Source organism: Malania oleifera, chromosome 4 (assembly GCF_029873635.1).
Source record: "Malania oleifera isolate guangnan ecotype guangnan chromosome 4, ASM2987363v1, whole genome shotgun sequence".
Taxonomy (NCBI): domain Eukaryota; kingdom Viridiplantae; phylum Streptophyta; class Magnoliopsida; order Santalales; family Ximeniaceae; genus Malania; species Malania oleifera.
In genome coordinates, this window is record NC_080420.1 from 36,033,671 (window position 1) to 36,047,191 (window position 13,521).

At 32.6% G+C, this 13,521-nt stretch overlaps 1 protein-coding gene across 19 annotated transcripts in view; it reads right to left on the bottom strand.

Moving 5' to 3' along the window:
• LOC131153445 (agamous-like MADS-box protein MADS2) overlaps window positions 1–13,521 on the bottom strand; it is a 75,043-nt gene that overhangs the window by 16,594 nt on the left and 44,928 nt on the right. For 4 of the 19 annotated variants that reach the window (XM_058105745.1, XM_058105748.1, XM_058105746.1 and 1 more), the window contains exons 6-9: window positions 13,410–13,452; window positions 13,269–13,309; window positions 3,182–3,223; window positions 3,044–3,085 (exon numbers count right to left, since the gene is read on the bottom strand). In XM_058105745.1, the coding sequence (XP_057961728.1) occupies window positions 3,044–3,085; window positions 3,182–3,223; window positions 13,269–13,309; window positions 13,410–13,452 (168 nt within the window). The remainder of the gene's footprint in view (window positions 1–3,043; window positions 3,086–3,181; window positions 3,224–13,268; window positions 13,310–13,409; window positions 13,453–13,521) is intronic. The other 15 variants (XM_058105754.1, XM_058105753.1, XM_058105756.1 and 12 more) reach the window with 4 other exon arrangements.

Here is a 13,521-nt window from a genome sequence, read left to right on the forward strand (position 1 = left end):
CTGAGTTTTGGAAGAGTGTTGGAATTTTCAATTGTGCTTCATTAAAACAGGGCTTTTATCAAACTCTGCTTTGAGTTACTCAAACACTGAATCTTTGAAGCTTTGCTGAATTCATTCTTTACTGTGAATCTTGTTTTGGTTATCTTGTTAAGAGGATTGAATTATTCAAAAGCTGAAAGCATTACATTGTGAATGATTGGTCTATGTTGATTGAATCAATCTATTGGTTGGGTGTTAATTGACATTACTGTAAGATCAAATTGATTTACTCATTCTTAAAGTTTAAAAAGTGAACATTGATTTCTAGCTAATGTTGTAATTCAAATTATCCTTATTTGAGTACTAAACTTACAATAAGTTGAGAATCTATAAAAGAAGTTAAAAGAAACTTTTAAAACCCAATTCACCCCCCTCTTGGGACTACACCTTAGTTTTCACGCTCCATAAGGAGAGTTTGTAAAGGTTGAGGCCAGCCCTAGTAATTTGACCTGGTGTTGTAACCAGTACCACTCCATCCGTTAAGTGAGCATTAGTGAAATCCTTAGGCTAGCGAACTGAGACCAGGACGTAGGCAGTATTTGCCAAACCCCGATAATATATCATGTGTGCACTTTATATTTATGAAATTTATTTACTGCACATGTATGATTATTTTCAATAAACAGTGAATGCTAACATGATTTACCACACGTCATATTTATTTACGCATTTGGGATTGCATAGCCAGACCCTAGGTTGGGTTATACTGCTGATTTAGTTGAACATATGAGATAAATTTTCAATACCCAATTCACCCCCCTCTTGGGAATACACCAATTCCAACACTCCGTATTAACCATAGCGCGGGTACTCTTCCCATTTATCCTTAAGTCCACAAACATTAACTCTTTTTCTTATGTAACTTTTGGTGCTTTTTCCTGCTTTTTCAATGCACTCACAAGCCACACTGAACCTACCTTCGGGGCATCATCCTCTTCCTCCTTGCTTTCCACCACTTGTCCCAAAGTCAAAGCTTGTAAGGCATTGATTAATCCCTTGTGTTGACACTTACTCATTCAGTGAGGTCCTCCACACAAATAACATGTAATTTTACTCTTCCCCTTTACATTGGGTGTGTTCATCCCTTGAGATGACGAAGCTTCCTTTGAGATTGATTATTTAGAGTTGGCTTCCCCACTCTTGGGTTTGCATTTCTTGAAATAATTCCCACTATTTCCCTCTTCATCAAACCCTTTGGACGAGGCGGGGCTATTACCAACATAGTCAATCAAGCGTTCTATAGCAGCTTGTACAGTAGACAAGTCTTGAACTCTTTGCCTATGAAGTTCAGTTCTTGCCTACGGTTTCATCCCCTCTATAAAAGAGAACAACTTGTCCTTCTCTGACATGTCCTTAATATTAAACATTAAAACAGAAAATTGTTTCATATATTCCCTGATTAACCCACCCTGCTTGAGGTCTCTCAACTTTTTCCTTACACTATACTCAACATTCTTAGGAAAAAATTGGGCTTTGAGCTCTCTCTTCAAGTCTACCCAACGTACTATCGATTACACAGTTTCAATTTTCAATATCTCTGCACTTGGTACGCCACCACAGTTTGGCATTACCAACCAAGTACATGGTCACAGTACCCGCCTTTTCCTGTTCTAAGGTCATCCTCACAGTGCGAAAATACTGCTCCACATCAAACAAGAAGTTCTTTAACTCTTTAGCATCACGGGCACCCCTATAAGTTCTGAGTTCTAGTACCTTGGTCTTGCTAACTCCTAGAGTGTTGGAGTTCCCCATAGCAGGAACCATCAGATTCAATTTTGCATCTAGATCCACCATCTGAGATTGCAAAGTTTCCACTATATGGAAAAAGTCCTCTGACATCTCATCTAGAAAATTTGCTTGATGCTTTTGTGATCCCATCACTTCATCAACTAGTTCTCTCATTTGGGCCACCTCTGCGGCTACATTGTTGATTGTTGCCTTAACTTGTGCTTCCAGCATGCTAATTCTCTCAGCATTGTTTGTGCCATGGTCACTTACCAAAGCTATCCAAATCTCACAATGAAGGTAACTGAGTTCTCGTAGAAATTGAGCTTTGGCTCTGATACCAAGTATCACGGGCTGACTATTTTCACACCGTTGTGAAAAAGTCGCGAAACGCTAGCTAAAACACTCTTGATTCATTAGCATTCAATCAAATGGCAGCGGAAACATTAAGCATTTATGAAAGTAGTGGCAAGCAAGAAGCAAACATTGAATCTACGCAATTCTTTAACAACACCTCCGTTGACAATGTGTGTTTAACGAGGGAGACAAGTAGGCTAAACACATTGACAATAGCTAGTGAGTTTTACATTGGCTGATGAACACTCACCCTTCCTTAAAGAGATTTTTATGTAATTATCATCCTAACATTAGGAAACATCAAAGTGACACCTTGTGATGCATATGAATATTAGTGCACCCTATAGCTGCTTAAGGAAGTGAATATTAAACTTTTTTCCTCTTGCAATATGGAAAATATAAGTAAGCAATAATTGTATTTGGTTAATGGAAGTTCAGAAGTTCATAGAATAGTTAATATTTCCCTTCACTTTGAAGTTTAAGACACCCAAAAGGCTACAAAATTGTGTTAATTTAGGAGAAGTTTAATGTAGTTTTCACTACTTTTTATTGTAACCGGCACAAATTCCAAATCTAAAACTCAAAATTAATACTCGCATGGAAAATGTGCAAGTTTTAATTTATTCAAACTTCAAAATGGAAATTTTGCCACGTATTTTTTTAAAAAGACTTGCAAAATATTCCTTAACCTGTACATTTAATAATAAAAACATAATTATAATTTTTAACAATTTTTTTTATTAGTATTGTAATATTATTTTCTTAATGTTATAATTTGAATGGTTTAAAAGTCTCTCGATCTGACGTTAGACCTTTTATTTTGTTGATTGTTTTTTGATAGAGTTAAGAACAGAGCATGCATCTGAACTTGCCTAATCACTTAAAAGTACGAGAAGCTAAATATGAGCAGGAAGTTGTCTACCTTACTCCTTAAGGCTTCATTAGTTTCCAGCATGATCTGTTCCTGCATAAGCATTAGCAAGGGGCAATATTTATATTATATAAAATTGGAATATCTGATACACTGAATTAATTCATTATTAGGCATGCACACACAAACCTTCCTTCGAAGTTCAGAAAGTTGATCAAGCATAAATTGGGTCTGCAAAGCATGATAACCCAATAAGTACTTTTGTCTAAAAGTGCAATTCTCTCTTATAATATTAACTAATTTCCATGAAATTCATTAATTTAATAAACATTTAATTGTAAAAAAAAAATTCGGTTACTCTAAAAACTCAAACAAGTAAAATAAAAAAAATATTTTATTCGTTTTTATAATGCATTCCTACCGTCCTCACACATGGCCTTTTTTCTAGGTCAAATACATAGATTTTTAAAAGACATATTTATATTCACAAAAGAATGGATCATATAGAATACATTTCACATAACATTCAAAATCGTTATATTAAAATCATTGTGTGATTAACAATTCAAACTGATGGAAGAAGAAAAAACTAGTTAGCATATTATTGATAATAATTAGTGTCATACCTAATCCTACCCATACAAGCTTTTAATCTAGAAAAATAATAATTTACGAAGTTAAAATATTTTATTTGAGATTACTAGTTTGTTCAAATCACAATTTCATAAACACACAGTTACTTATTTTTTTCATGAAACTTGCTTCACTATATATATATATATATATATATATATATATATATATATATATATGCAGTCACATGCTTCCCTATTTATATGTATATGCTATACGGTATAATTTCTTTTATATCGAGGTCCCTACAAAACATTCCTATATGGTAAACAGTATTATATCGAGGTCCCTACAAAACATTCCTATATGGTAAACAGTATATAAGGCTAATGTCTTGGCCAAATGTTCGATAAGGCCTTTCACAAGCAGCTTTCACACAGCGGGAGACTTTATTCAATGAGACTTCTTATACACTGCTCCAAGATACATTGACAACATAATTGTTGCTTGTTTTAGTTTTTAAAAGCACATATCCAGTTAACATACTTGTTAATTTATTTTAATATTATATCATCAAAGTTGATTCATCATTTTGAAAATGACATATACCTTAGAGTTAGATTTTTATTTAATCTTTAAAAAGAGTATGTACCTTGGAATTAGACTTTTATTTAATTGAATCTTTGGAAAGAGCATATACCTTAAAGTTAGACATCTATTTATTAAGTTTTTTTTTCTTACATTTCTTAAATTCAAAATATTAAGTGCACCTTATTTTTAGGTTTTGTGTGTCTATAAATACCCTAAAGCATTAGCTTTGAAACATAGTTTCTATACACACTTTTGCTTTACATCACTTCCATCAAAATATGTTATCATCCAAGTATAGAGAATTTGATAACTTAATAATGATGTTCTTTGCGTAACTTTGGACTCTTCCATTTGTGCATAATTGTAGAGAGTTGTATAATTCAAATCGAGCTATTGTATCCTGAGGGTGACAAGTCAAAATGTAGTTCTACTGCATCGGTTCATGGGTTAAGTAAAAAAGCTCCAGAGAGCTTGAGTCTCCTTAAAGAGAGTAAAATATTCGTGTCTCAGCCTAAGTAGAATTGTATTTGTATTTGATTTGTGTTCAAGTCTTTTTTTTTTGGGGGGGGGGGGGGGGTGTTATATTTTTACTATATTCCTAAAATTTTTTAAGGAGATTTAAAAAAAAAAAAAAATATGGAGCCTATAGTTGAAAAGCTCAATGAAAATTTTGGACATCTGAGTAAGTCCTCCATTGGGTTTTAAAAGGCCCACTTCAAGAGATAGAAAGATAGTGTGCTTTGCTACTTCAGTCTCCTTAAGGTTGCCTATGTTCTCACCAAGAACTTTCAAAACAAAATCGATACCAACAAAATGAATGAAGACTAATTTGTCGACCACCATTAAAATTTGGAATAATATAAAAATTAAGGATGAATACAAATGTTGATTTTATATTTTAAGCTATCTTATTGATCATTATTATGATACCACATATTCCTATGTGTGTGTGTGTGTGTATATATGGAACGTTTTGCAGAATAAATATAATACCGAGGAGGCAGGGGCAAAGAAACTTACAGCTAGCCGACATTTTCACTATCAAATGGTTGATGGAAAATCGGTTGTACAATAAGCACAATATTTTCATATGATAGTGGTGGAAGTTACATTTGAAGATATCAAGATTGGAGATAATCTTGTTGTGGATGGAATCACTGACAAGTTACGTCCATCTTAGAGACAATTTCAAAAGAGCATGTTCCACAAACAAAAGGATATGTCTCTCGACACTTTGATAACTTGAATCCATGTAGTGGAGGAGGCAAGATGGCAAGATGCACTTATGTAGGAAAGAAACAGTAATACCTTATAATGGTAATACCAAAAAGACAAATTTAATTGCTTCTAAACATAATAATTGCCTAATAGTCATTTTCCTAAAAACTTGCAATTAAAACCTAAGAAGAAAAATGTGAAAAATAATGGTAGACTTCACAAAATTAATAGGGGCAACCCTAATTAAAAAAAAAAAAAAAAATTGAACCAAGGACCCCCTCATAATCAAAAAAATTAAAGCAATAATGTTTGCTTCGTTTGTGGCAAAAGTGGGCATATTGTTTGAATTTGAAAATTTTGAACACATGGACCTAATCCTCAAGCCAATATAGTTGTTGAACCATTTGTCGAAATGATTACAAACATAAATGTGATCCATGGTATTGAAGGGTGGTAGGGAGACTCAGGTGCTAATAGACACCTTTGATATGACAAAACTTAGTTCATGGTATACATTCCTTTTAAGGAAACTTAGTTTCTTTTCTATTTTCTCTTTATTGCTTTGACTCCTTTGAATGGTTTGCAAGCATCTTGCCTGTCAAACTGCTTGTTTCTACTATTAAATTAATTCCATCTTTTACCTTTCAAAACAAAAAACAAAAAAAAAAAAAATTGAAGATGGGTGCTTATGTATATGGTTGGACCAAGACCTAAAGGTTTAAATTTTATGGGTTAAGTTAGCACTCACCAATATATGCAAATCGATCCCGTCCACGAGGATTCCCCTGATCCTCATGAGTGGTAACAGAACCGATGGTTTGAATTGGGATGAAATGTTCATGCATTTGTTCTTGCAAATATTGATCCCATAGAAAAGTGATGGATCCTATGGATGATAATTCAATAAATGAGTAGACTCATATGGTTTCTGGCTTCTCCCATAGTTGGGTAATGACTCTTAGTTGGTTAAATGAGATGTAATGATCAAGAGTGGATTCAATTGAAGGGAGCGTGGTTGGAACTCATAAATAAGGGAAAGATATTGTTGAGGATTTCTTTTGTGAGTTTATCTAACATAGGAAAAATAAAGTTGAGAATGGGTGCTTATATATGTGGTTGGATCAAAAATAAAAAAAATTACAACTTTTGCATCAAATTGGTACTCACCCATGTATATCAAACTGATCACCCGCAAAAATTCTCCTGTAAGCAATAATTCTATTTGGTTCATGGAAGTTCAGAAGTTCATGGAATATTTCTATGTCTATCATCAGAATATTTCTATTCACTTTGAAGTTTACGACAACCAAAAAAGTACATAACAAGGCATACGATTCTTAATTTGATGATAACAAATCAAGACAAGTTTGATATAGTTTTCAAGATAAACTATTTCAGGAAGCAGATAAAGCTCAAGTATTTCAAAAGCAAAACTCAAAGGCCAATAAAGCACATGATGGACATACTTTATAAAAGCTTGAAGAATGAAAGATGATTGAAAACTTAAAGATGATATATGATCATGAAAAGGCAAGGATTTACATGAAGATAAAAAATTTAGAGTTTTAAAGATGTCTCTATGTAAGTACTTCATGTAAACCTCAATATAAATTAAATTGAAGCTCGTACGAATAAAAAGAAACTAAGAAACCAATTTTTGAAAGACCTTAAATAATGTTTTAAATCAAAATAAAGGTCTCAAGAAAGGAAGAAAGTTTTCAATGTAAAAAAAAGGATTTTCTAAGAGCCAGCCGACTGCCAAAAATTAAAAAAATTAAACTTAGGAGGCAGTAGGGTCCTAGGCGACTGCCTAAACCCTGTCAGGCGCCTGAGTGGTCAAGCCAGGCAACTACCTATGTCTTGGTAGGTGACTACAAGCCTACTAGATATATAGTTTTGGCTATGGCAGGCGACTACCACTCGAACAGATTTTTAGAAAACTTAACGGGAAGATTTTTTAAATGGATTTCTTAGGCTTTACTCTTTTTGAAAACTTGATGTTTACTCCAAGAAAACTTGGGGGACAAGGAATTATCTTTTAAACATTTATAAATAGCCCCAGCTATAATGATTTTATGTACCAAGAAATTTTTCAGCAATCAAAGTACTCTCAAAAGCTCTTAATCTCTCTTGCGCTCATCCTACATTCACTACTGAATTATTGCTGATCCCAACTCCGAATTTGAGTCTTCAAAGTCTGAATCTTTCAATACTTGAAAGATAAATTCGGTGATCTAAATTCAATTGAGCTTCACTCTCTTTATATTGATTTACATTGAAGTATATGTGTGCTGAATATTATACTAACCAGCTCTGTTGTAAGAGTGTCTCTTCTACACAAATCTTTCTCTACTTGTTTCTTGTTTCTAGATGATTCAAGGTTGTTGGATCATTGTGTCAAGCGAGGGGATATTGTTTGGAGAGGCGGGCTCTAGCCTAATCGAAGGAGTGTTGTAAACGATATTGTTCCATCCGGTAAAGGAACTGACATAGTAAATCCTTTGGTGATTTTCCAAAGGCGAGGACGTAGGCTGGGTATAAGCTGAACCGCGTAAAACCTTGTGTTTCTCTCTTGCTTCCCTACTCTTTACCTTTCAGCATATTTTACAAATTGAATGTATGCTTTATAATTCTTGAATTCTGAGTGTTTGGTTATTAAATAGATTTGAAGATAATTTATTTATTTTTAATCAGCATTGATTGCAGAAACTGAAAGGGACTCTGTTGGTTGATCATCCTAAACTTATTAAACTGAAAGCTTATTTAAAAGTTAAACATTGCGAAGAAGTGTGATTGTGAATTTCAACACAAGGCTTATACAAATCCAACAAGCATTGCATATTACTACAGGACTATTCTCACAAGAATCAAGTGCTTGATTGTGGTTGATTTGGATTGATTATTTTACGTACAAGTATTTTGTGATTGTGTTTGGGTTGTGTTTATTGTTACTTTATGATTGTGTTTTGTTTATTGTTGTAATATATAAATTTTTTAAAGCCCAATTCACCCCCTCCCTCTTGGGAACTATATCCTATTTTCAATTGGTATCAGAGCCAAGTTATAGTAAATCTTAACAAGAAGCTATAAAAAGATCAAATGGCACACATTGGAGTAGCTCCCTTCGAAGAGGGCCCATCCTCAACCTGACCACCTATCTTTTGTGGACATAACTATACTTTTTGGAAAAAATGAATGTGCACAAATCTATCTTCAGTATATGGATTGGAAAGCTTAGGAAGTTGTCATGGATAGAGACCTAATTCCTACCAAAATAGTGGATGGAAAACAAATTCCTAAAGAGAAAAAGGACATGACCGATATAGATTACAAAATGCTACAAATAAATTCAAGTGACATAAATGCCTTGTATTATTCTATAAACGCTAATGAATTTAATGGAGTCATGGCCTGCAAAATGGCCAAAGAAATCTGGGACAAGTTAGAAGTAACTTATGAAGGAATGGTAGATGTTAGAGACAATAGGATTGACATGCTAACTAGTGAGTATGAAGCTTTCAAGATGAGTCTGGATGAAACAATCACTAGCATGTATACTAGATTTACTCACATAATAAATTTTCTAAGTGCCTTAGGAAAGACTTACACAACCTATGAAATGATTTGGAAAATACTAAGAGGCCTTCCCTCCATATAGGAACCAGAGGTCACTGCAATAACTGAAGGTAGGAACCTTACGAGTACCTCACTAGATGAACTTATAGGTTCACTACTCACTTATGAAATGGCATTAAAAGAAAGAAATCCTGAACTTAAGCATAAGAAGTCCATTGCCTTAAAAGCAGCTAGTGAAAGCTCAAGTGAAGATGAAAGTGAATCTAATGATCTAGACCATGACGAATTAGCATTCATCACTAAAAGACTTGGCAAGTTCTATAAGAAAAATAAAAAGTTCACTAAAAAGTTTAGTAAAAGGAAATCTAAAAAAGGAGAAACTAGTAGAAAAGAAAACAAAAGTAAAAATGACTCTCCTATATGTTATCATTGTAATAAACTAGGACACATCAAGCCGGACTGCCTTTTACTCAAGAAGGATAAAAAGAAGAAGAAGGAAGCCATGAAAGCTACATGGGATGATTCAAGCTCAAGCGAAACGGATAACGAGTCAATTGGACAAGAGATAGCTAATATGTGCTTCATGGCAAATAATAAAGAGGTAAATTCTTACTACTCATCGACGGAATGTAGTAACAAATCATGTGATGAATCTTGTAATAGCATGCCCTCCTATAAAGAACTACAAGCTGAGTTATTTGCTTTACATAAAATGTTTACTAAAATCTCCAAAAGAAACATAAATTTGAAATTAAGAACAAAATGAAAAACTAATTAAATAACTTGAATTTTCTAAATCCATTGAAAAGGAGAAAAAAATCTCATATTGATAAGTCAGAAGAAAAAATAAAAGATATGACTCAAGAAATAGTCAAAATACAAGTAGATGATCAAAATAAAAATGATTTAGAAATAATTAAACTTAAGAAGTCAATAAAGGATAAAGAGAAAATCATTTATAACTTTACCAAAGGTAAAGAAAATTTTGAAAAGATGGTTGATCAACAAAGATTGCATGGAAATAGGGAAGGAATCGGATATAATGGAAAAACAAATAAAAGAAGTAAGAAGTTATTCATGGGATATTTTGTTAAAAAAGCAAAGTACTGTGCTAGTACTTCCTCAACTAATATACATAAACATACTACTTGCTACATGTGCAAGAATAAAGGACATGTGATGTTTAACTACCCACTCAAAAAGAAATATGTTAAAGTTCAAAATGAATAGAAAGTAAACAATGGAACTAGAAATAATTCAAAGAAAATTAGGAAGATTTCGGTTCCTAAAACTAACACCATGAATCCTTCATTGTAGGTGTGTTTTAGGACAACACCATCAAGGGAAAAGCGGTACTTGGACAGCTGGTGTTCAAGACACATGACCGGAGATAAGACTAAGTTCACCACACTAAAACAAAATATGGGGGATACGTGACCTTCGGTGACAATGTCGAAGGTAAAATTATTGGCATTGGTAAAATAGGTAAAGAACCTTCTCTTACAACTGATGATGTGTTGTTGGTAGAATGTTTAAAACATAATCTTTTGAGTATTAGTCAATTAAGTGACAAAGGTTTTGAAATAATTTTTAAGAAATACAAATGCATTATTCAAAATCCTAAGGATGATGAAACCTTATTCGGAGCTCATACGGTAACTAACGTATATTGTATAAATCTTGATAACCTAGTTAATCAAAATGTGACATGTTTGGCTGCAATGAATGAAACTAGTTGGCTTTGGCATAGAGAACTAGGGCATGCAAGCATGGACCTATTATCTAAACTATCCAAGAAAAATTTAGTAAAAGGATTACAAAATAAAAAATTTATAAAAGATAAGTTGCGATGCATGCCAAAAAAGAAAACAAGTCAAGACAAGTTTCAAAAAGAAGTACATATCAACTAGTAGACCCTTAGACCTCTTGCACTTAGACTTATTTGGTCCTACTAGAACACAAAGCTTAGGAGGCAAACAATATGCCTTTGTGATTGTAGATGATTATACTTTGGTATTGTTCTTAGCAAATAAAGATGAAGCTGGTAACATGTTAATAACTCTATGTAAGAAACTACAAAATGAAAAAGGCTATAACGTAACTAACTCTAGGAGTGATCAAGGTAGAGAGTTCAAAAACAAAGATGTTAACAAATTCTGTGATGATCATGGTATAAACCATAAATTCTCAGCACCTAAGACTCCACAACAAAATGGAGTTGTTGAGAGGAAACATAGAACTCTTTAAGAAATGGTAAGAACCATGTTAAATGAAAATAATTTACCTAAATACTTTTGGACGGAAGCTATAAATACAACTTGTTATGTTCTAAATAGGGTGTCTATTAGATTAAGTCTAGATAAAATACCTTATGAACTATGAAAAGGTAGAAGACCCAACATAGCTTACTTTCATGTATTTGGATGTAAATGCTTTGTTCTCAATAATAAAGATGATTTAGGTAAATTTGATGCAAAATCGGATGAAGGCATTTTCTTAGGATATTCTACAGATAGTAAAGTCTATAGGGTTTATAATAAAAGAACACTCACTATCGTAGAATCCATGCATATAACTTTTGATGAAACAAATCACTCTACAAAAGAAATCAAGAATGATGAAAGAGAAGATATCTCACAAAAAGAAGAAAATCTTGAAATAAAAAAGGAAAACAATGATGAAACTTCAAATGAAAATCCCACAGAAAACCAAGAACTGCCAAAAGAGTGGAAATATGTTAAAAGTCATCCAAAAGATCAAATTCTTGGAGAACCATCAAAAGGAGTAACTACTACAGCATCATTAAAAAATATATGCAATCATTATGTATTTTTATCTCAAGATGAACCCAAGAACATTGAAGAAGCCTAAAATGACGATTCTTGGATTATGCTTATGCAAAAAGAACTAAATCAATTTGAAAGAAGTCAAGTATGACAACTAGTACTTAAACCCAAAGAACATTCAATCATAGGAACTAAATGGGTCTTTAGAAAAATATGAAGGATGAAAATGCAGAAGTTGTCAAAAATAAAGTTAGGCTAGTAGCACAAGGTTATAATGAAGAAGAAGGTATTGACTATGAAGAAACTTTTGTCCCCGTAGCAAGAATGGAAGCAATAATGATGCTCCTAGCCTATGCAACCTATAAGGATTTTAAACTATATCAAATGGATTTAAAAAGTGCGTTCTTAAACGAATATATAAATGAACAAGTTTATGTTAAACAACCTCCAGGTTTTGAAGACACAAAAAAACTTAATCATGTATTCAAGTTAACAAAAACTTTGTATGGATTGAAACAAGTTCCTAAAGTTTGGTGTGAAAGACTAAGCAAATTTTTACTCAAAAATGATTTTTCAAGAGGAAAGGTAGATAGCACTCTATTCACAAAAACTAAACACGAAGATATGCTAATAGTACAAATCTATGTTGATGATATCATATTTGGTGCAACACATGAAGAATTATGTAAAGAATTTGCTACATGTACGCAAAGAAATTTTGAAATGAGTATGATGGGAGAGTTGAATTACTTCCTAGGGTTACAAATTAAACAAGTTAAGAATGGAACATATATAAATCAAACAAAAAATATTAAGGATATGTTGAAAAAGTTTGATACAGAAGAAAGCAAACCCATAGGAATCAAGTGCTTGATTGTGGTTGATTTGGATTAATTATTTTACAAGTATTTTGTGATTGTGTTTGTGTTGTATTTATTGTTATTTTGTGATTGTGTTTTGTTTATTGTTGTAATATAAAAACCTTTTAAAAAATGAACATAAATTTTTAAAACTCAATTCACCCCCCCCCCCCCCCGGTCTTGGGAACTATATCTTATTTTCACATATAGTTTGGAAACATGACTTTAGGATTTTATATGAATTTGGATTTGTGTTAATTAAGGAGAAGTTTAATATAATTTTTGACTACTTTAAATCGTAATTCACAAAAACTCCAAATCTAAAACACAAAATCAATGCTCCCAATGCCATGAAAAATACGCAAGTTTTACCTTATTCAAACTTCAAAATGGAAATTTTGCCACGTATTTTTCTTTTTTAAAAACTTCCAAAATACTCCTTAAGCTGTACATTTAATAATAAAAACATCTTTATATTTTTTAACAAATTTTTTTATTAGTTTTGTAATATTATTTTTTAATGTTATAATTTGAAAGGTTTAAAAGTCTCTCTGAGGTAAAGCATTTTAATTGGTTTATTGTTTTCAATAGAGTTAAGAACACAGCATGCATCTGAACTTGCCTAATCACTTAAAACTAGGACAAGCTAAATATGAGCAAGAAATTGACCACCTTACTCGTTAAGGTTTCATTCGTTTCCAGCAAGATCTGTTCCGGCATAAGTATTAGCAAAGCGCAATATTTATATTATATAAAATTGGAATATATGATACACTAGATTAATTAATAATTAGGCATGCACACACACACACACCTTCCTTTGAAGTTCAGAAAGTTGATCAAGCATAAATTGGGTCTGCAAAACATGATAACCCATTAAGTACTTTTGTCAAGAAAGTGCAATTCTCTATTATAATATTAACTA